At 35.1% G+C, this 24244-nt stretch overlaps 1 protein-coding gene across 3 annotated transcripts in view; it reads right to left on the reverse strand.

The window, feature by feature from the left end:
• Positions 1-511: 511 nt before the first annotated feature.
• Positions 512-24244, reverse strand: part of CLHC1 (clathrin heavy chain linker domain containing 1) — a 30982-nt gene continuing 7249 nt past the window's right edge. For 2 of the 3 annotated variants that reach the window (XM_045549616.1, XM_045549617.1), the window contains exons 3-12: positions 22320-22507; positions 18111-18241; positions 16360-16561; positions 16132-16244; positions 15656-15746; positions 13847-13953; positions 9940-10114; positions 7371-7573; positions 2222-2401; positions 512-843 (exon numbers count right to left, since the gene is read on the reverse strand). In XM_045549616.1, the coding sequence (XP_045405572.1) occupies positions 647-843; positions 2222-2401; positions 7371-7573; positions 9940-10114; positions 13847-13953; positions 15656-15746; positions 16132-16244; positions 16360-16561; positions 18111-18241; positions 22320-22507 (1587 nt within the window). In that variant the 3' untranslated portion in view covers positions 512-646. The remainder of the gene's footprint in view (positions 844-2221; positions 2402-7370; positions 7574-9939; positions 10115-13846; positions 13954-15655; positions 15747-16131; positions 16245-16359; positions 16562-18110; positions 18242-22319; positions 22508-24244) is intronic. The other variant, XM_045549618.1, reaches the window with a different exon arrangement.

Below are 24244 nucleotides of genomic sequence, written 5' to 3' on the forward strand. Positions count from 1 at the left end.
ACCACTTCTTCTGACACATTTCCCATGCCTACAGGTATCTCAGGTCTACTTCTATGCAAAATTTGCTTGGTCCTCTCTCTAAGTAAGAACATGCCAAGATTCCCAACTTTTATAATAGAAGCCTAACCTTTGCTATATTTATATATAGCAAGCATGGGGCACAACTTTAAATTCCTTTAAATTAGTACAAAATTACTATACTCTTGGTTTTTGCCAGAGAGTACAACCTTGAAATGACATCCTGCTTTTCTTGTCAAGTCAGGCTTGTAGCATTTGATGTTTGGGAAGACAGTCTAACAAACAGGATACTACCCACACCTTCCTCAGTTCTTGCTTTCAAATTGGATCACCAAGGAATATACCTGGACATAAGCTCATGCCCTTAAATAAAAATGCCTATACTGTTTGGCACAAAGTTATAATCTTGGATTTTATCAAGATTCAGTATAAGAAATGACCAAATGGAGAAAAGGAAGCAATGGTATAAATGTTTCAAGGACAAATCTAAATGTCACCATAACAAAAGAAGTGTGATTTATTTCTGAGAGCTTCATACTCTAGATTTGTTAGTTATACCAAAACCAGTTTGCCCAACCAACATATGTAAAATGTTGTACAAGCTCCCTCAGCTGGTTAAGACATAGAACTACCAAAAAACATGTTCCATTAAGTTGATTGTATCATCTTCTTCAGAAATTTCTGTAACTCCAGCCTGAGATCGAAGAATGGACATAATGTCGTTAGATAATTTGTCAAAGCCATTCTGTAAACATATATCTGCCATTTCTTGCCACTTTTCTAGGGAGCAAAATGGATCATTTAGCACAAGATGTTTTACTGCATCTGAGGGGAAAAAATACAATATTATATTATGGTACTTATTTTTATTTGATAATCTACACTTAGTAATTCTTCAAAAATAGAAAAGGACATAATTTCAACTCATTTACTGTTAAACTCTACCTGATTCCCATAGTTTAATGATATAACATGTGGAGTGCTCAGTCCAGCTTCTGGTTGGTACTCAACTGTTAGTTCCTTCTCCTCCTCCTTTATCATTAACTTCTTTGTGTCTCAATTGAACCCTCTCCCAGTTCTCACATTCTGCACTTATTCCACACTCCTCCACTCATCTCCTCCTTGTTAAGGTAGTAGATGTTGAACGCTACAAGGCAGGGAGCTCAGAAAATGAAGAATGTGGGCTCATCCTTATTCACAGAGTCTGTAAGGTATCACTAGAAACTATCAAATAACTGAGGACCTATAGGTCAAGTTTTCATGATTCCTCAAACACTTTTATAAATGCTTAGCAGTGCTAACCCAAGGGTTTAGGAAAATCTTTGACAAACTCTTCATTTTATCTCTAGAGGGAGACCTCATAATGACAGGGCTTCTATGATAATTTTCCTAAAAGAAATGAAATCATTTTGTTTATTAAATAAATCTAATAATATTTGCTTTTGAAAATCATTATAGTGATTCCTTTTGGGATCTATGTATTTATAGAAATCATTTCTTATCTATCACCTGTATTATGTATAGTACTTCATGAAAAAGGATCTCTTTTTAGCATACTGTCATCACTATTATTTTATTTCTACTATAATTATTATTTTCCTATAAAATATTTATGTTGATATCTGTAATGATAATTTCAAAATATAAAATTATCTTCCCAAATATGTTTTCAGGTAATTTACCATTCTTTCCTTGACCTCAGATAATTTAAAATCAAGTTGCCTGCTCAAGTTTGTATATTAAATTAATTAAAAGAAAAAAAAAGTGAAATTTAATTACTTATTCTCAATCCTAATGTAGTTAAGTTCAGAGTGAATATCATATGTAAATATGCGTATATTTGGGTTAGAAATTAAAATATATAAAGTTCATGTCTAAATAACATTTAAAAGACATATTAAAAGATTGTTAAATATAAATATATGTCAATATATATAAAGTTTTTAGAATAGTGTTAGCTATTATAATTATTATGACATTCTCTTCAGGCTTCACAAAGATTTTCTCTTCATTCTAATTCCCTCAAGAAATATGTATTATTGCCAACAGACCACTATTGACATGGTAATATTTACATTTATAAACTCCTAAAATTAACTTCTGCTAAGAAGGAACTCTAAGGGAAATTTGATGTAACTCATACATGATCATCTTGAACCTTTCTCTAAATAATCCACTATTTCTTCCACAACATTTTACTTACCTTTCCCATCTTTATTTATTTCTTGAAGTAGCTTAATGCCAACTTTTTTCATATCTATAGAAAACAGATGAAGTATGGCCAAACCAAAAGATAAAGATGGTGGTTTTTCATTCCATTCTTTAGTGAGACATTGAATTAATTCAGTTTGGGGACACAATGTTATTAGTTGCATCAGATCATCTGAAAGCAAAAATGAAAAACTATATCTCAATATCCTAATATGATAAATCAACTTGAAATTGGGACTAGCTAATATCTATACCTGCCAATCAACACTTCTTTTTCCATTCCTTCTGAAGCCCTCAATGGCCCACTCCAAACCAAACTCAAGAGTACTATCTCCAGTAAAAAAAAAAAAAATCACACTCAGCATAGCAAAAGACAAAGGAAAACAACCTATAACAAATAGCATAAAAAAAAATCTTTTGGAACTCAGTTTTCACACTGAAAAGTGCTAGAATTGGAGATAATTTCTAAGGTTCATCTAATACTGCATTACGTTTGTCTATGTTTTGTTGTTAATATTTGGACCAAATTCTAGTGAGTAAAATGTCTTTCGTTCTCTCCCTTGTACAGAAAAAGGAGTTCAATAATTTTTTTCCTAAAAATACCAAGTATTTAGAAATTCAAAAATGAAGATTTTTTTTTGGAGGGGGGAGACAGAGTCTCGCTCTTTTGCCCTGGCTAAAGTGCCATGGCATCAGCCTAGCTCATAGCAACCTCAAACTCCTCGGCTTAAGCAATCCTTCTGCCTCGGCCTCCCAAGTCGCTGGGACTACAGGCATGTGCCACCACGCCCGGCTAATTTTTTCTATGTATTTTTAGTTGTCCAGCTAATTTCTTTCTATTTTTTAGTAGAGACGGGGTCTCGCTCTTGCTCAGGCTGGTCTTGAACTCCTGACCTCCAGCAATCCTCCCGCCTTGGCCTCCCAGAGTGCTAGGATTACAGGCATGAGCCACCACACCCAGCCCCAAAATGAAGACTTTAAGAAGTTATTAGTTATATTCAAGTAACTTGAGATTGAACCATATGAAGTTGCCTACATTTGACCCCCAAAAGAGCAATTTTATCTACAGTTTACTAGTTAACCATTGAGGTCATTTAAAGCTACAGTTATGATTTGTATTCTTAAATTTTTTAGAAACAGAGTCTCACTATGATGCCCAGGCTGGAGTGCAGTGGATATTCACAGGACCAATCATAACGCCCCACAGCCTTGAACTCCTGCCTCAAGTGATCCTGCTGCTTCAGCCTCCCCAGTAGCTGGGACTACAATCATGTGCCACTATGCCCAGCTAGCTTCCTAAATTTTTTAAAGTAAAAACATTATTCTTGGGCCATGATAGAGGTAATTTTCAGAATAATTTCTGAGAGTCTTTCAAGAACTACCAAAAACATGATTTGAACTCTGAGAGGCAATAAAAGGTAATCGAATGTTTACTTATTAAATATGTATGTATTTTGCTGGGAACTTATATATATTAATTCACTGAATTTAATATTCAGAGTTAGTGAGATATTATTATTCTCATATTACAAGTGAAGAAACAGGCTTAGAGAAGCTAATTTTCCCTGAATTACATACATGGTATAAAGCAGAACAGTCTATCTGACCCCCAAAGCCCACGCCCTTCCCACTCTACAGTGCTGCTCCTCCAAAATTATATATATATGACGTATGTATTATATGTGCATATGTAGCATAAATATGATACATATATGTTTGCATGTGTATGTACTTAATATATATACTCATGCACACACACACATACAGAAAAAGGAAAATGGTAAGAGAAGACACTAGGAATAGAGGAAAATAATTTTACATCAATGAAGTCATATTAAAAAACAAACAACAAAGTATTTCCCTAGAAAAAAGGTAGAAGTTTATGATTTGGTTCACTCAAACTGGCCTCCACTAAGGTGAAACTCATTTATACGGTACCTCCCCTCCACCAAGCCTCTAACATTTCATAACTCACCCATCTCTCTTTATTTCATTCAATCACGTATTCAAACTCCCTTCTCCATAAATTGATGAATTCACCAATATTAACTCAATTAGGTACAAGATATGGTCTCTGACTAATTAGAAAGGACACAAATTCAAATACTATGTGACTCTTCCCCTCTCCACACTTCAGAATCCATTTTCTTATTCCTTGCCTTGAAGGTTATTAATCATTATTTTCTCTCATGTTCTCTTTTAATAAGATTGTAAGGGCCTATATACCAAGTATGGTATCTGTTTAACTCACAAATATCTAGAAGAGTGGTTCTTAAAATATAGTCTAGGGTCTATAAAGTCAAAACTATTTTCATAAAAATACTAAGTTATTTGCCTTTTTCACTCTCAAATATATAGTGGTATTTTCTAGAGGCTACATGATATGTATATTACAACACACTGAATATAGAAGCACATATGAGAAGCCATTTATCTTCAATTAAGCCAGGCATTACCAGAGATTTGTAAAAATAAAAAAAAAGCACTCTTTTCATCAAATTGTTTATTTTTATTTAAAAAAAATTTTTTTTTGATTCACACTTCAGGAAACAAAAATTGTTTAGTTTTAGAAAACATAGTTATTTTTATAAAATATTTTAATAACATTTAATGGGTTTATTATGTAAAATAAATTAATAAATATTTTTGAATTGTTTTTTAATTTCTAATAGGATAAATATCAATAGATACAACCCACATAAATAAATAAATGCCTTTTGGGATCCTCAATGCTTTTTAAGAGTGTAAGGGGGACCTGAGACCATAAAAATTTGAGAGCCTCTGACCTAGAATAACCTCGTTCCCCAATAGGTATTTGGTATTACATATTCACTTGCTTAATGATAATGGGGAAGATGAGGAAGCAAGTCATCTCAGGCTTTATTCTAGAAATTATTAGTGGGGGAAGCAAAAACAATCATTCTAAAACAAGATTGTTCTTTTAGATTTATGCTTTTGGAACAAACAACTTGTTTAGGACTGTTCTTTGTTTTGTTTTGTTTGTTTTTTACTTTTTTAATTTGTAAATGTAAAACTGATAGTCTAAATCTAAGAGAGAACATTTCTTTCTGAAACCAGAAAGTATTAACAAACTGAATCTATTTCTTAAGGGGGAAGATGATACCTTAGGAAGCGGCAGTTGTTTCTCATTAAAAAGTAAAATAGGCCAGGGCCGGTGGCTCACGCCTATAAGCCTAGCACTCTGGGACGCCGAGGCTGGAGGATCACTCAAGGTCAGGAGTTCGAGACCAGCCTGAGCAGGGTGAGACCCCATCTCTACTAAAAATATAGAAAGAAATTAGCCAGACAACTAAAAATATATATAGAAAAAATCAGCCGGGCATGGTGGCGCATGCCTGTAGTCCCAGCTACTCGGGAGGCTGAGGCAGTTGGATTGCTTGAGCCCAGGAGTTTGAGGTTGCTGTGAGCCAGGCTGACACCACGGCACTCTAGCCGTGGAGAGGAGGAGACTCTGGAAGAGATAGAGGAGACTCTGTCTAAAAAAAAAAAAAAAGTTCAAAAAAAATTTAAAAATGAAAATAAAAATAAAGTTCAAAAAAAATTAAAAATAAAAGTAAAATAAGCAAAGTGATTTTTCAAGCATTGTTTCTACCTTTTAAAGATTAATTTTTCTCAGGTTACTTTCATTTTCACTTTATGACATTGTGCTAAATAAATTCTGAGGATAAATATCAAGGTTCTAAATATATAGGTTACCACTTAAATTATTACAATATATATTTAATTATTTTAAAGTATAAAACACAATGAGAAGAACAGAATAATATGATGGTGAGTCAATTATGTTTCTATGCACTTATGTGAGGTAAATTTCACAATAAAAAAAGGAAATGTCACATTTCATTCAATAAAAATTCCAAGAGTAAGCCAGGTATGTTTGGCACACATGCCTGTAATCCTAGCTACTTGGGAGACTGAGGTGGGAGGATCACTTGAGCCTAGAGTTTGAGACTGTAGTGCACAAGGACAGCATCTGTGAAGAGCCACTGCACTCCAGCTTGGCCAACACAGTGAGACTCCATTTAAAAAAAAAAATTCCAAGGGTAATTAAAACCTATATTCCACGTCTAAACACTAACTAATATCATTCTTACATATGGAAAAATAATTAACACAGAAACTGAATCTGTACACCTAATAAAATATATAATTCACTCAAATATTTAGTACCTACTATACCAGATTCTGTTCTGTTGCTGTGTAACCAAAGGCAAATCACCTCTCTGTGCCTTAGCCTCTTGGTAGAAACACAATTTTTTAAATCTATAAAATAAGGATAATAACAAAACCTACTTCATAGAGTCAACATTAGGATTAAGTGATATAGTACACGTAAAAAGCCTAGCTATTAGCTACTATTACGATAACAGTATCAGGCATGCTGTTATTAATGAACGAAGAAATTAGTAACTTTTAAAAATATACAGATTCTAAGAAAAAATCAATGTAGTGTTTGAAAATGATCAGATTCAACAGCCATAAAAGATCCTTTCTCCTGAAAAAATGTGACCTAAAATTGCTGTTTGGTTCCATTTTGCATCTTCTTAGAACTGGGATACACAGCCTGCCCATCAGGACTGGCAATGGCCTGGGAGATGGGAAGAGGTCAGGAATGCCTGCACATGAAGGTTACAGCCAGACTAGATTCACACTAAGAGATCTGCTCATTCAATTAGGGTCACTCTAAGGTCCACTGGTTCTCTCAGATCACTGCCCAATTGTAACCTAGGTGTTTCAAAATTTTGAAATGAACATTACTTCACTAATTCTTCATTTCCAATACTTATGTTACAGTTCAGAACTTTATAGATGACAAGTTCAGTTATTTTAAAAAAATCCTTTATGTAGCATGGTCCAGCATATCTGATAAATTTAGCTTAAAACTATATATTTCCAGGACTGTCCAGTTTACCAAATGTTTATATTTTAAGGAAATACATAATATATTTGAATATCTAGCATGAAAGCCAATTAACTCCAGCTTAACTATTTTCATGAAAAATTACAAAAGAAATTGGATTTTATAACATAAGTTTAAAATATTGCCTGCTATTATTGGTGATCTTAGAATTAAACTCCAGAATTTGAATGTATACAAATAAGTAGGCTTTTCTACTTACCAAAAGTAAAGTCCTTGAATTGCTGTATGTATTCCATAGCCCCATGAATCTGACCCTGTTTACACAGGCAAAGAAGAGCTTTCTTGTGTAGGCCACATTCACTGTAGATAATCTGAGCTAAAGCCAGGCACTTGGCCCTGTTAAAAGTATCCTGCTCCCCATAATCACAAATCACATCCCCAGCCTCCTCAGAAAATGTCAGCCTAGAGCGATCAGATCAATAAGGCACTAGTTAGAAAATTCTTGATGAGTGGCTGAAATATTTGAAAATTCAGCCCAGTAGAACTGGATTTTCTATGGTCTGTAAGAGTTGCAAGTAAATAAGCAATTGATGATGTAGGAGAAATTAAACATGTCTGAGATTTAATAACAACAACAAAAAAAACAATCAGCACATATTCTTTTAGAGGAAGATATTTGGCAAAACTGAGCTCAAGTTTTTAAAAAATCTACAAACAAGATTAAAATTCTCCTAAAAAGACTGATAGGATTTAAAATTACAAGGTAAACAAAAATCCTTTTGAAATTGGGGATCTCAATGTTTTCAGCAGTTATCTAGATTCTAAACCCTGTAAAATGTAAAAACTTATTAAATGTTGGTTAAATATAATGACAATTTCAGCTCATAATTAGTGACACCTTGCAAGCATTTGTACTAACAGGAAGACAGGAAAGTGTGACAGCACTGTTATTTTTAAAATTTGTTATAGATTTATAAGAAGCAACAGGGGGAAAGTGGACATAATTGTGTCTATTAGGAGTGACTGAAGAAGCAATTCTTTTGAGATGGCTCAGCTTAATAGATTTCACTTGTCATCATATTTTAATGCACCACCTTCATACACAACTGAAATCATCCATCTGATGTACTATTACAGTAACTCCACCTGGAAACTATCAGCATAAGCCAAAAGAACACTTAGGTATGATTAAATATAGCACTTCTAATTACTGGTTGTATGAAAATTGTGCTTTAATTATATTTTCAATTGACAGGTACAAAATAACAGCAATCATATAATACTGGTGTCTGTATACATCTAAAAAATGCTAATAACATTAAAATGAAACCCTGAAACCCCTACAAAATGTCTCTTTACTGAAAATTCAGTAACTAAAGTCTTCTGCGCTTACTGGGGCAGGCAGGAGACAGGTGGGTCTAAAATCAGAAGGCAGCTTGAGTACAAATCAATTATTTAGTTAAGCAATTCCCTGACTTTCACACTTTAATACTAAAACACAGGTTTTAGTAGCTACAGTCACAACATGTTCTGAGGTTCAACGAGTAATTATGTTTTCGTCTATGTAGTGACTGCAATACCAGAGGAAAATGGTAATACATATTTTAGTATTTATTTCTCTTATTGATACTATTAGTTTATTTTTTTTGAGATCATCACCATGATGCCGTTCCACCGAAGAGAAGGCTAGGGCTGGGAGATGGGCCAAAAAACCTCCCTCCCCCTTCTCTCCTCCAGTCACCTAATCATACCCTCTTTCTGTTTTCCTAAAGTCCCCTTGTTAGCTCTCCCCATCCTCATGTCCAACTCCAAGAGGACTCTTTCAGTAACTTCTGAAAGTGGATCTGAGAGCAGGGTAGCTCTGGAGCATAGGAATAACTAATAAATAAAAGAAAATATGCTTAACCCCATGGTAAACTAAGGCATATTTGATTATAAATCAGATTTTAGGTTTTTAATGTCGAAAGAAAGGTAATAATATACAATCATTACCTCCATGCATAGTATTTATTTACTGTTACTTTATAGGGCTGGGTTTTCAAAGTTAACATTTCAGAGGATATTTATACTATTCTAGGAGCAATGTCAGCAATGTAGAGAGGTAATACCAGCAAAGCATGGTTTCTTAAATGTAGGCTTTGTGGGCCAAGTGATTAGACTTTTCTTAGGTAAGAATAACTAAGAGAGCCAAGATTAGTCTATAACCCAGGCTGCTTTAGGGCTGTCTCTATGCTGAGCTTTTGGGGAAACAATTGGAAAACTTTTTAAGGTCACCATGTGGTAGAGGCCAGGGCATCAGAGGCAGAAATCAGGAGACAGTGGCTAAGAATAAAGAATGTGAACTGCCTCAAGTATTCCCTGTAACATGACCTCAGGATGCTTAAAAATGGTGGCATTTTCTCAATTTATACAGTCAAAGAACTGCATAAGAATTTAAATCCTTACAACTAACAAGTAGATTGGGTCAAGAATCATCACTATGTGTATATAGAAATTAATCTTATCTAAGTATTTTTGTACTAGATAACAGGTGTTGATAAAGAACATGCACTTTCTGATGATGTACAGTCTGAACCATTTCCAGTGCTCCCTGACAAGTACTTTTCGTGGAGGATGTAGAAATGTGACCAGGCAGAGAAAGAAGAGGCAAAGAGAAAAGAATGATAGTCACATAAAGAAGATATTTCCTAAAACAAAAACTGATTAATTGTGATAAGGGCCTGAAATAAATGTTCAAATAACATACAGAACAGAAAACTTAAAATTTTGAGAATAAACAACTTTATAACCAAATTTCAAAATTAAGTTAAAAGCTTAACTTTGCTTACCTCTCCTGGGTAAGCCAATTGATAACTAAATCTAACCGTTTTTCAGATAATCCACATTTGATTCCTTCCAGGGTTAGATCTGCCTCAACAGGATGTCTAAAAGCATGACTTGTGCTAAAGAGGGCCTCAAAAAATAGGAGTAATGGAAGAGGCTTTCCTCTAATTTTTCCAACAGCTACAGAAAAAAGAAATTTTGAGTCAAATACTTTAAAATGTCATTTTTTCTTATGTCATATTACTATTTTCATCTCTGATTTTCTAAAAGTTTAACAATCTAAAATTATACATTTATAATTTTTAACTCATGCTTATAGATTAAACTTTATATTTTGGATAATAACTAAACATCACATGCCATGTGAAGACGGAGGCAGAGATTGGAGTGACTTGTCTGCAAGCCAAGGGGTGCCAAAATTGCTGACAGCCATCAGAAGCAAGGAAAGAGGCATGGAATGGAATCTCCCTTACAGCCTCCAAAAGAAATGACCCCACTAATACCTTCAGACTCTGGCCTCCAGAACTATGAGAGAATAAATTTCTTTTAACCCATAGGATTCTCCTGTTAATGGTGCAAATTTGTCATGACCAAAGAAAACTATGACATGAACAGAGAAAACAGAAGGTGCAGTTGCATATACATAGAGGATAAAATTCCTAATGGAAACTATACTGCTCTATGACCAATCAAATGACACAAATATAAAACTGGACATTTAGAGGTACATATTTAGTCTGACATACTCTAACTTTGAAAATAATTCAATGAGAATGACAAATTAGGCTGGGCGCGGTGGCTCATGCCTGTAATCCTAGCACTCTGAGAGGCCGAGGCTGGTGGATCGCTCAAGGTCAGGAGTTTGAGACCAGCCTGAGCAAGAGTGAAACCCCATCTCTACTACAAATAGAAAGAAATTATCTTGCCAACTAAAAATATATATAGGAAAAATTAGCCGGGCATGGTGGCACATGCCTGTAGTTCCAGCTACTCGGGAGGCTGAGGCAGGAGGATTGCTTGAGCCCTGGAGTTTGAGGTTGCTGTGAGCTAGGCAAGGCTGACGCCACGGCACTCACTCTAGCTGGGGCAACAGAGCGAGACTCTGTCTCAAAAAAAAAAAACAAAAGAATGACAAATTCGGATCTTGAAGTTTACATGTAGGCTCAGCCAATGACCAGATAGAGTATCTCAATCCCAAATTAGCATGACTACAATTCATTTTTTATTTAAACTGTATATATACCCAATGCTTGAACTTCCAGGGAAAGAAGACAGTCAATTTGAGTTCTTAATTAATCCACCAGATTATTTTCCTTTTGTGGGCAGAAAATAAATTTACCACCATATCTTATTTTCCAGATTTTTATTTAACTCCTCTCCTCAAAGTCCAATGACAAAAATTTTAAGAGAACAGCTGGACATGGGTGTCTTAAAATTTAGAGAACAAAGAGACCAATGTCTGGTACTTGCCTGGAAAGTTTAAAGGTGAAAAGCCAGAGTGAGGAAAGAGAGTTAAAGTGGGAGCAAATTCTACTTCCACAAGACTGCACTGCACGTTCCTTAAGGGTAAAGGAAGGTACCCTTGGAAAGTAGGTAGGCTGGAGTTACCTTGTTTTTCTTTCTTTTTTTTTTTAATTTTAATTTATTTTTCAATGTCCACTATTTGAGTGACATGGAGTTACCTTGAATAGGCCCTCTCAGAGAGGTCTGCATACAAGACCAGATGACCCTACCCAAGATGGTCTTAGTGGGTACATACCATCAGGTGTGTGGGACACACTGCTAATTCAGCTGAAGAGGAGTCATAAGCAGTCAGCTAAAGCAATACTTCCTGAATCAATAAAAGGTATAGTGGGAAGTCCCCAGTAAGAAGAGTCTCTAAAAAGCAAAGACTAAAGCAGCCAACAAGAGCCAACACCGGGCATCTGCTACACATAGGAAGCACCAAGGCCAGATTACCGTTGTCCTAGTTGAGGAAGGCCTTTCCTGACCTTATATAACGCCACTCTAAAGCTGCCTAGTGATTAGAAGAGGGGGAGTAGAAGACTACAGAAGAAGCAAATATGTCTCCTGAGCCCCAATATGTTCTAGAGCCAGATTAGAACCAAATCAGGAAAGTGGGGAAAATTTTTGAATTAAGAAATTATAGTTTCTATTTAGTTTAGACTAGGCTTTTTGGTACCTAAAAAAAACCATTAATATCTAAAAGTGACTGAAAAAAAGCTATGTGTTATTACGAAGATATTGTCCAGTAAAAGAGATAGGAAAGTCAGTATAGCCCTTTTAAAGGGCAATGGTGAGAAATAATGAGGTTATTTCTTGTTTTGTACTCTATCAAGTGTAGGTTGTTTGATGATCCAGTTTTACAGGTACCAAAGCTTGGTAAAACCAGGTATGAAATAAAAAATTAATCCTAAAAAAATTGATTCTGATTTGAGGGTCTATTAATGAAATGTATGGATTTTTACACAGATAATATGTAATACAAACTTTTGATTATTCACAGACTTTTTAATCTTACTTCTCAATTCTCAGATATATGTTATAAATAAAATTAATTCCAAATAAGTGGCACATTGCTGAAACCCCTAAAGCTTGTATAGTGCTTTGTGATTATCAAATGGTCTTATCCAATGACCCAATAATATAAGTATCATTAACATTCCTAGTTTTCAAATAATAAAACAGAGGTTCAAGGAGGTAAAGTAGCTTGCCCAAAGAACACAATGCAAGTGTATGATAAAGACAAAACTGAAACACAGGTATCATGCCTCCTATCTAACATTTTATACCATTTTATCTCCTTCATTTATCCCTCTGTGTAAATGAAATATATATACACCTATATATATATACATGCGATGGCAAAAGAGAAAAGATTTCTTATACTTAGTGCAGATTAACATATAGTTTGAGGATAATTCAATTAGACTTTCAGGTAAGGATGGTAGATTGAACACAGATACTCATTTTTAGTTCATTAAAATTATTAAACTGACTAAAGGGATTTCACAAGAACAAATTTAAAAGGGGATAAAATTTTGGAAGCTAGGAAATGGGTAGAGAATAGAAATCGGCATAACATATCCTTAAAAGTTTGATTTCTGAACTACTAACAAGGAAAACCAAGAAGCAATCCAATTCACACCACTGGACTCAGAAAGTCTCAGGAATTGCCAGCACCAGGAACCTCTGGAATGAGATAGGGCTAAAACTAGAAATTTTGGTGGAAATGATGTTTAAAAAGCCATCCCTCACCCTGTCAGATGACACTCCCTTCCAGTACCTAGAAAAGACTAAGGCTTATTCTCTAAAAAAGATAAAACAAAGGGTGTCTACATGAAGACAACAGGTACAATTGAGGACAGGAGATCAAAGTATTATTAATTCTTTTCTAACTTTCCAGAGAACTTTGTTCATATCACCAGAATCACACTACACGTTAGCTCCATGATGGCAAGAGTTTTCATAGGTTTTATTTTCTGCTATATCTTCAGCACCTAGAACAATGTCTGGCATATATCAGACAATCAATTTTGTTGAGTGAACAAATGAGCTAGTTCCACATTTGTCTGTCTCTTTATCTCTTCTTCCCAATTAGTCTTTTATCTCATTGACAGTGAGGATTTGGTCTTACTAATCTTTGTATCTCAGCAGCTAGGTTATAATAGTTAAATCTTGAAAGTAAGTATTTGAGTGTTAATGTTTTTCTCCATACTTTTCTATATACTTAAAATATTTCATAATTCAATCTAGAAAACCTAATCAAACCCCTTAGTGTTACAGCTAAGGACAGTAAGTAAATAAGGCTGCAGACTAGATCTTTAGTCTCCCAGTTTAATACTCTTTCCTTTCTAACAGAGAAATAGTCTAATTTGCATACATATACAAGGTTTAGAGAGAGATGCTTACCCTTCAATTTATTCATTGTACCCACATTTTGAAGAATTCTTCTAGGACTGTTGGCTGCAAAACAAGCTGCCTTTTCATATTCACGAAGTGAGATTAATTCGTTAAACCTATAGCCATTGCATTTTATAAGGCGTCATAATGATAAACAGAAAAAGAGAGAAAAATGATTAAAATGTGTACTACAGACTAAATATAGTGGCATAATAATGTGAAAAACAAAAAGCAATTCTAATAAACAATAACTAGATTCATTCACCTTGTAAGATATTCTTTAAATTCTAATATTCTGTTGTTTCTTTTAGTCTCAGAATAAAACTCTCACCTGCCAGCTGACTTTAAACCTGATCCTATACTTTATTCCTTTAGTACTTACAGAAAGCCATAATGGAAAGAAAGAACTTGAAGTGAAATTACAATGACCTCAGATTTTATTCTCTCATATCATGGCCATATGAAAAAGTACCAGTATCGGGAAAGAAGGGCAATCTGCCTAGAAATTCAGCCTACTGGAAATATTAATTGAACATAGAAGCTGCCAAATTGAAGATCGAGAGGTGTCCTTGGTATTCTCCTGCCTATGTTGCTCTGCCACGCATCAGACTCTCAATTAAATATTAGACTAACACAAGAAGGAAAGATAACAGCATAACTTAAGCCACTATTCCTCTTCCTATGGCAAAAGGTCTTCAAATCAGCCCTTACCTCACAATCAATAAAATTATGGCAAACAGGATTTACATAGTGTTGCAAACGAATGTGGAACTCCAGGGGGAAAAGCCACTAAACTAATATTAAGGACAATACATAAAACTTTCAGTCTCAACAAGCATTCTTCTCTCATATCAAAACCAGTAGATTTAGAGAAGCACACAGAGTAAGGAAATAATACAGGCTTTTGTGCCCCTCTCCCAAATTATCTTTACCTTCCTCTTTGTACCATATCAACAAGCAAATCAACAGTTGAAAATTGTTTAACATATAAGACTAGGAATATTAAATATGTTCATTACATATTGGCCTCAGAGCCTATGAATTAACCTCTTAAAGAATATAGTCATAGATCTCTTTAAGCCTAGTATTTACTATATATAATAACTTAAGTATTAGAGAGAAATGTGCCTTTTTAATAAGTTATAGGATAGAAATAATAAGAAGGGACTGAATTGGCTAGGATAATCTGAATCAAGAAGACATTTTCAAAACCTTTTTGTAACATCAGGTTGATGGCTAGGGAATGTAGAAAAATTACAGGTTGAGTCCCCCTTATCCAAAATGCTTGGAAGCAGAGGTGTTTTGAATTTCAGATTTTTTCAGATTCTGGAATATTTGCACATACATAATGAGATATTTTGGGGATGGGATCCAAGTCTAAGCACGACATTCATTTACGTTTCACTACACCTTATACACATGGCCTAAAGGTAATTTTACACATTACCTTTAATAATTTTGTGCATGAAACAAAAGTTTCTGTACATCAGAAAACAAAGATGTCACTATCTCATGTCAGCACTCAAAAAGTTTTGGATTTTGGAGCATTTCAGATTTTGGATTTTTGGATTAGGGATGTTCAACCTGTATAAATAAAATTTATATCAACACTGCAATCCTTTTATCTCTTCAGAAAAATCTCCTAGATTCTCAATCTGGTATTTTTTCCACAAAGAATCTATGGAAAAAAACAAAATTCTAGTTCATACTCAAATTTGTAAAGATATAAAAGCTAGAGACTACGGCTCATCATGATACTAAATAAGTGGTAAATACGGTCATTTTAACATGGAAAATCAAAGCTTTTAAAATATTTGCCTGTCAATGTAGTAAACTGCAATTTCAGCTTCTTTTGCTTTGCTTGGATCATCTTCTAGTACTTCCTCAACAATGCCTTGTTCTTGGTCACCTGTAAATATTGAAAGTACTACTGGAAGATATTTAAGGTTATTTATCAATAGAAAATAATAAATATACATGTGTTTAATACCAATAATTTATTGCTACAGTTTCTAAAAGCACCAACCTCTTCCTAAACTGAGTGGCTTCCCTGTCCCTTTTCTCTTTATTTTTAGGTACATTTCCAGGTGTTCTCTCTCTGGCTCATCAACTCTATTCTTTACCAATTATCTGTCAGCTGTTGAAGGAAAAAACCCATAGGGTAACAGAGAACTAGCAGACGTAAGTGTATTTTTGCTTTCTTTAAACTCAGCCTAAGAAAACCCTGTTCTTTAACTTTCTGGGGAAAAATGTCTTCCATTATTTGTGCTAATTAATAAATACAGATAAGTTACCATTTAAAACTTTGGTTTTCTGAATTTGCTCCACAAAGTCTTGAAATGAGCTGCTCATGTCAGATTTTACCCATGAAGTAAGTGCATATGAGATTATCTGCAGTCTTTGATGACTATAAAGATAAAAAAAAATCAATAACATACTGAGCCTAAAATCAAATGGTGGAATATTAGAATAAACACAAATAAAAGCTTCAAACTTTAAAAACATATAATCAACTTGCACACCGAAACTGTAATTCTTTGTTCAGATTTTCAGCTACATCTCGCCGTTTTAATAACACCATCATCTCCTCATCTAAATCAGTCTTCTTCTGAGCTGGTACATATTTTATCCTCATAGCTTGTTTAATTTCTGCATATTTATCTTCAAGATGTTTCATGTATTTAGTGAGAGCATCTAGATTGATGGATTGTTGAAGAGTCATGCCTAAGGGAAAAGAGAACAATCAAACAGGCCATAGACTCTTGTGCTCAAACAGCAAGTCTTAGCAACATAGGTTAGATAGTTCATTGTGTTAAGAAATAATTCAGAAATGGTAGCATGTACTTGTAGCTTACTGAACATAAGTAGAATCAGTATAAAATTGTAAATGGCTAGCAGTTTTAAACGTCATCAGTGAAGATTGTTCTGAGAACACACACCTTAGCATCTGAAAAAAAATATTTTTAATGACCTCATCACCACACCCTGAAAACCCCTATATATCACTGTTACTCAATAAAACCAAGAGCCTCTGCCTAACAATTCAGGATTTGTTAGATTTCTTTCTAACCAAATCTCCCATTACTTTACTAGAGCTAAACACAGGGTAATCAGTTTATTCTTTCTAACACCAAACTTATAAATGGACCTGCCAAAAATCTTCCATCCTTTCTCCCTCTCACTGTCCCCTCTATTCATTATTCATAACACACACACACACACCCCACTTCAAGTGCCTTTCTTTCTCACTCGGGCCAATTATTGACTTTGAGGCATACCTCAAAATATCCAACCTCCAAAAACTTCCCTGCATTAATTCTACTCAGTTTTAATCATTCTCTTGGCCTGAAACTTCTCAGCATTTAGTCAACTTGTCAGTTATTTTGTACATACGTACCTTATTTGTTATTTGCTAGTCATAATTTTATATTTGAAAGTGATTCTAGTCCCTACTTTGGCCAAATGCAAAATGATCATTCAATCTTAGTTGAAATCCTCCAGTATGGAGTAGCTCATTATCTCAAGACAGAGATGCTTCTATTGAAACCAAATCTGGCCTCCTAAAATTTCTACCTATTAATGTTGCATCTGAATAAACACTGGCCAAAATCTTTAAAAGTTTTGAATACTGTTATCTATCCTCAAAGTCTTTTGTTTCCCCAGGTTGAATATTTGCAATTCTTATATCCATTTATCATACAAACCTCTCAACATCCTCAATGAATTCCAGGAAATACTCCAATTTCTTAAAATGTGGCAATAATATTATATTGAAGATGTAGAACAAGTGAACGCTGACATCAGCATGAATCAACAATATTCACCAGAACTTAATACACTACAGTTTTTCTGTGTATTACACCAGTGGTTTTCAAACGTTAGAGAACATCAGAATAACCCGAAGGACTTGTTAAAACACTCACTGCGGGACTCCACCAATGGAGTTTCTGACACAGTAAGTCTACGATGCAGCCCCAAAATTTGCATTTCTAACAGGTTCCCAGTGATGCTGATGTTCATACAGGAACCACACTTTAAGAGCCACTGCATTCCGCTTTATATAACCCAGCCAGACTAGAACTCTTTTACTCTTTTAGGGTTATTTAAAGTTTTTTCATTCCCTTGTATTTAACTAGAGTCCTGACTAAAGTTGCTAATACAACATACACTTGGAAGATGCACACATATCAGCACATTTATATTAATTTGTGTAATAGGTAATAACTGGAAACAGTTGGGACTTCTCTCAAATATTTTAAACAAAATACCGTACCTGGAATAGGTTTTGAAGGATCTTTGGAGAAAGTATATTTTACTTCTTTTGTGTCATACTCTGCCCTAAGCTGTTTCACTTTATCTATTTGTGATTGAATCTTTGAGGAATTATTTTCAATAATCCTCATTCTGAAAAACAGAAAGGCTTTGTTATTTCTTTTAACTAAGTTAATTCTTTAATCATAAGATTTAAAATAAAAACCGTTAAATCATGACTTTATTTTGGCCAATCCTCATTTTGAACCAGTATAGACTAGATGGAACTTTAAAAAACAATGCCCTGAAAAGTTAACTAACCTCACAAATGAGGAACAATTTTCTTTCACAGAATCAATAAAATCTCATATTGACTACGAGTCTTAGCCCTATTGAAAATTCCTAAGTGTCAAACATAATTATCTGGTCACAGAATACTGTCTATTCCCTTTCTTTGAAAATTATTTCTGCAATTTAACACAAATTATCTTTGTAAGTAATCATATTCACTTCCTGTGGCTGTTGTAACAAATTATCACAAGTTTGGTCACTTAAAACAAAAGAAATTTATTATCTTACAGTTCTATAAGCCAGAAGTCCAAAAATCAGTATCACTGGACCAAAATCAGTGTTATCAAAGCCATGTTTCCTCCAGAAGCCCCAGAGAGAATCTGTCCCATGTCTTCCAGCCTCTGGGGACTGCAGGCGTTCTATGGCTGCGTCATCAACCTCTGCCTCCATGGTCACACTGCCTTCCCCTCTGCCTGTGTCAAAGTTCCGTCTGCCTCTCTCTTATAAGGATACTTGTGGTAGTATTTGGGTCTCACCTCGATAATCTGTCTCACCTCGATAATCTATCTCAAAATCCTTAATTTAACCACATATGCAAATATCTTTTTTCCAAATAAGGTTAACATTTACAGGCTCCAGGGATTAGAACCTGATATCTTTAAGGGCCATTATTTAGTCTATTATAGTAATTTTGATCCTAGAACTAAAGGAAGGATAGCACTTTGGAGATAAAACTGAGTTCATCCAGAAATGGGGAACTTAAAGACCAAAAAGTAGTATAAAATTCTTTTAAGCACTATTATTATTATTTGAGACAGGGTCTCACTCTGTCACCCCGGCTACAGTGCAGTGGCATCATTGCAGCTCACTATAACCTCAAACTCCTGGGCTCAAGCCATCCTCCTGCCTCAGCCTCCCGAATAGCTGGGACTACAGGTATGTGCCACCATGTCTGGCTAACTTTTGTTTTTGTAGAGAGGGGGTCCTGGTCTTGCTCAAGCTGATCTCAAACTGCTGGCCTTAAGTGATCTTTCCTCCCGCCTCAGCCTCCCAAAGTGCTAGGATTACAGGTGTGAGCCACTGTGCCCATCCCTTCTTTGTAGTTTTCCATCCACCAACCCACTACCCTGTTTCTTGGCTATAAATTCTCAATTGCCCATGCTGTATGGAGAGCTGAGGCCAGTCTTTCTGCCCCACTGCAAAGCCCCATTGCAGTGGTCCCTACACCTATCACCATGGCTCCTCTTGAATAAAGTCTTCTTTACCATGCTTTAAATTAAAGTGTCATAAATAATTTTTCTGTAAGACTATCTATTTTAATCTGTTATTTTTCCCCTGGGCCAATATAACTAGGAAGTGAACTTCAAATAATACTTCAAAGGGCCGGGTGCAGTGGCTCATGCCTCCTAGCACTTTGGGAGGCTGAGGTGGGAGGATCTCTTGTGGCCAGGAGTTTGAGAGCAGCCTGAGAAAGAGTGAGACCCCATCTCTACTAAAAACAGAAAAATTAGCCAGGCATCATGGCACACGCCTCTAGTCCCAGCTACTCAGGAGGCTGAGGCAGAAGAATTGCTTGAGCCCAGGAGTTTGAGGTTACAGTGAACTACAATGATGCCACTGCACTCTACCCAGGGTGACAGAGTGAGAGTCTGTTTCAAAAGAAAAAAAGGAAAAAAGGTTCAAGTGAACCTGAGTTTGATCAGGGAGAGAATCATTGTCAATATGTAAATGTCACAGGCTTTTTGGCAAATTAAAAACCAGTTTGTCAGTAGATTAACTGCTGGCTGCTTCTACATATTACATAGGGTTCTTGGTAACTACAAATGGCTCACAGTAAGAGCCTGCGGCATCTATAAAAGAGGGACTGTGGAAATAAAATATCCTCTGGCTTTATTCCAAATAAATTTGTGCTTGTAGAAGAAAAGTATGTTAATAGTAAACAGACTGTCCAAACAATTGAAAGTAGGGGCTCAAACAGATACTTGTACATGAATGTTCAGAGTGGCATTATTCACAACAGCCAAAAGTGGAAACTATCCAAGTGTCCATCAACAAATGAATATATAAACAAAACATAGTATATACATACAATGGATTGTGTGGCCATAAAAAGGAATGAAGTTCCAACACAAGCTATGACAAGAATGAGATAGGGTCTCATTGTTGCCTCTTTTGATGCTACTTTTATGATCTCTATTTTTGACAACTTCACTCTGATGAATCTAGTTGAGTATTTCCTAGCATTGATCATGTTTGAGAATCTTTGGATTTCTTGACTCTGTGAATTGGTATCTTTCACCAGTTCTAGAAAATTTTCAGCCATTATCTCTTCAAATATTGTCTCTGTCCCATATTCTCTTCTCTTTTAAAGTTGTAATTAGACATATGACTGTCTTACTCTATCCTTCAGATTTTTTATAATAGCTTTATTGATATAGTTCACATATCTTAAAATTCATCCTTGTAAAGTATGTAATTCAATAAATTTTACTATATTCACAGTTACACAACCACAACTACTATTAATTCCAGAACATTTCATCACCCCCAAATAAGCCTTGTACCCATCAGCAGTCTGCTAAGCAGAAGGCAATTTTCCATGCATTCCCCAGGCATGGAAAAGTTTACCTTCAGTTCACCCTGCTAGGGTGTAGGCCTTTATCGTCCTAGATATATATGGTCAGAGTTTCCCAATAGACTACACCACGTGGGCAAATCCTGGGCTTTGTTTTCTATCCCCTACGCCATAGTAAAAACTGAAACTTATGGTCCCTAGTTTTAATAAATGTTCTCAGGCCCAAAGCAGAGTTATTGCTCTGCTTATCTTTTGTCTTCTGTTAGATTTTGCCCTGATAATCTCTTATTATCTCATTAGCTTTCTGATGCTTTTGGAAAGATTTTTTAAAAATATTTTATGTAGTACTTTTCCCAAAGAGGAAGGTCTATCCCAACATCTAGCCAATCGTATTATCAGAAATAGAGTCAAATCTTGCATAATTTTCCAAGTTGATTTAAAGTTACCTGTAAAAATAATTTATCTATCATTTACCAAATGTACACTGAAAATGTAAGACTACTCTACAGGAGTGAGCATTTTATCCAATCCAAGTAAGTTACTTACCTTTGTGCATCACAGGATTCAGGTGCTCTAATTTAGATAGTAATCATGAAATTGTATTAACAAATATTCCATGCAAGAAATTACTTGAAGCAATTACCTACATCCTTCATTTTATGATACAGTGTGCCTCTAATTATATTAAAACTGCAGTCCCCAATGGATCTGTGACCTGTTAAGTAATGGGCTGCACAGCAGGAGGTGAGCAGTGGGTGGTGAGTGAGCAAGCAAAACTTCAACTGTATTTACAGCTGCTTCCCATTGCTCACATCACCAAATAAGCTCCACCTTCTGTCAGATCAGCAGCAACATTAGATTCTGCATTATGGTCTACAGCCATACTACTCTGAACATGTGCCGGATCTCGTCTGATCTCGGAAGCTAAACAGGGTTGGGCCTGGTTAGTACTTGGATGGGAGATTCTGCATTATGGTGAGTTGTCTAATTATTCCGTTATGTATCACAATGTAATAATAATGACAGTGCACAATAAATGTAATGCACTTGAATTATCCAAAAACCATCTTCCTGCCCCCTTCCGTGGAAAAATTGTCTTCCATGAAACCGATCCCTGGTGTCAAAAAGGTTGGGGACCACTGTATTAAGGTATCATAAAATTCTCAAACAAAATTAGTATTTTTTACTTGAAATAAGTAACAAATACAGTAATTTCAATTTAGCAGGAGAGAGCAACATAAAAACATGGCTTTAAAATAAAATTGAAATTGAAAAAGATTAAGAGCCACTGGCTAGAGTTACACTGGCTGGTATTATAATCAAGCAACAATCATTACCTTTTGGGCTAGTCATTAATACACTTACTTTGCTTCAAGTTGGATTATTCTTTTCCTGTGATATACCAAAGCTGTAGGCTCTGCTGCCAAAACTTTAAGCTTTCCATGAAGATAAAATGCATCTCTTTGGTCTTTCTTTAATGTCTCAATAAAGGCATCATATTCTTTTTTGATTGAAGTAAGAATGGATTTGTATGCAGTGACGTACTCTATTACCTGAAATATGATTTTTCTGCCTGTGGTACTGAATTTTTTTTCTAGAAGACTATGGATCAAAAGCCTTACAAATAGCATTATAGATTATTTTTAAAATGAAACATGATTAGCAATTAGAAATCTAAAACTTTAACAGCAAGCTCAAACATACCTGGACACTAAAGACAGTATTTACCAAATACGTACTCTTTGTGGATCATTACAGTAGATACTGTGAGCTTAAATATGAGAGAGAGAAAAAGACCATATTCTTGTTCTACTTGGTATGAACACATACATTATGTCAGTTAAAACTAATACTATTTCTAATTTTCCCAATTCTGGGTCTTTTAAATATAATTATATATCTTCTCTTACTCCCTCCAAATCTAGTCTCTGACTTCATTTAAACCTTAAAATCCTAGACTCCCTTCACTTCCTTATTTTTCTAACCTATCAGCTCCTACTGGCTGATCAATAATTCCTAACTTCATTTCTATTCCCAAGATGTCAAGTGCAACCATTGAAAAAAAAAACTTCATCACTATATATTCATGGTTTCCAATGGTGTTTAAGCACAGACTATTTCTGGAAGGATAACCGAAGAAAACAAAAGCAGTAAGTGCCTATAGAGAAGGGGTTATTAGGGTCTGAGATGAGAAGGGCCTGACTTTCCATCATATGCCCCTTTATTGGTTTATTTATTTATTCATTTATTTTTTTGTTAATCTTGTATATGCATTACCCATGCAAAAATAAATCATTGAATTTTTAAATAAGTTGAAATAGGATCAATCCATAATGTTCTCTAAAAGCTGCTTTATATTCTTGCTATAACTCTCTAGCCTCTGGTATCCTCCACTGGTTTGCTTTACCTAGACAATACCTAGAAAAAGTTTTCCAGGAAGACAACTGGTTTATCAAGAAATGATATAAGGAGATTATTGATCAGTGGCAAGTAACAGGAGAGGAAATTTGAGTGGGAGATATGGTTGTCTTTTTGACATGACCATACTACCTATCCATCTCAGGAACCTTTAATAAAATAGAGGTCATGAATCTGTGGCCTTCTAAATTAAGCACCCTGCTGCTCCTGGCCATCCTCCACTTCATGCACCCCTGTCATGTACTCCAATAATCCAAGATAACTCAGATACATTAATAGGCAGATAATAGACTTATAATGATATCATGATCAGATCTCATGTCTATTTGCTAGAAGAAACAGATTTCAGAAAAGCGCTCATGGGAATCTTTAACAATGCCCAGAAAATGCATTAGAGGATGCAAACCAGCATGCTACAAACCAGCATAAAACAGCTGGCAATTTTGCTTGACCCACAAAATACTTTAAACTTAGGAGATTTCCAAAAAGGTATTTTCAGCTTCTCTTAAAACTCTGAAAAATCTGGCAACATGGAACTCCCATTCCTTAATGACAATAACAGAAGCTTTAGATTACATTGGTTTTTCATTTTACCAAAGTGCCTCACCATTCCTTATTCTCTTATAGCCAGCCCACTTAACTCTTTTACACCACTTGCCTGGCCTCTGCAGTCATTTGAGTTTGAGACCCCTATATTAAGGCTGCCATTAAACCCAAGAAAACCATAGCTATAATTACCTGGCACAGGAGTCTGAGAAAGAAGAGGAATGGTATTCATTCTACCTAAGCTCCTAAATACAGATGTGAACTATTTGTACAACACACTACAGGGATACAAAAGGCCAGCCACTTTCCAGAGTCCAGTTGTCTCC

Source organism: Lemur catta, chromosome 4 (genome assembly GCF_020740605.2).
Source record: "Lemur catta isolate mLemCat1 chromosome 4, mLemCat1.pri, whole genome shotgun sequence".
NCBI lineage: Eukaryota > Metazoa > Chordata > Mammalia > Primates > Lemuridae > Lemur > Lemur catta.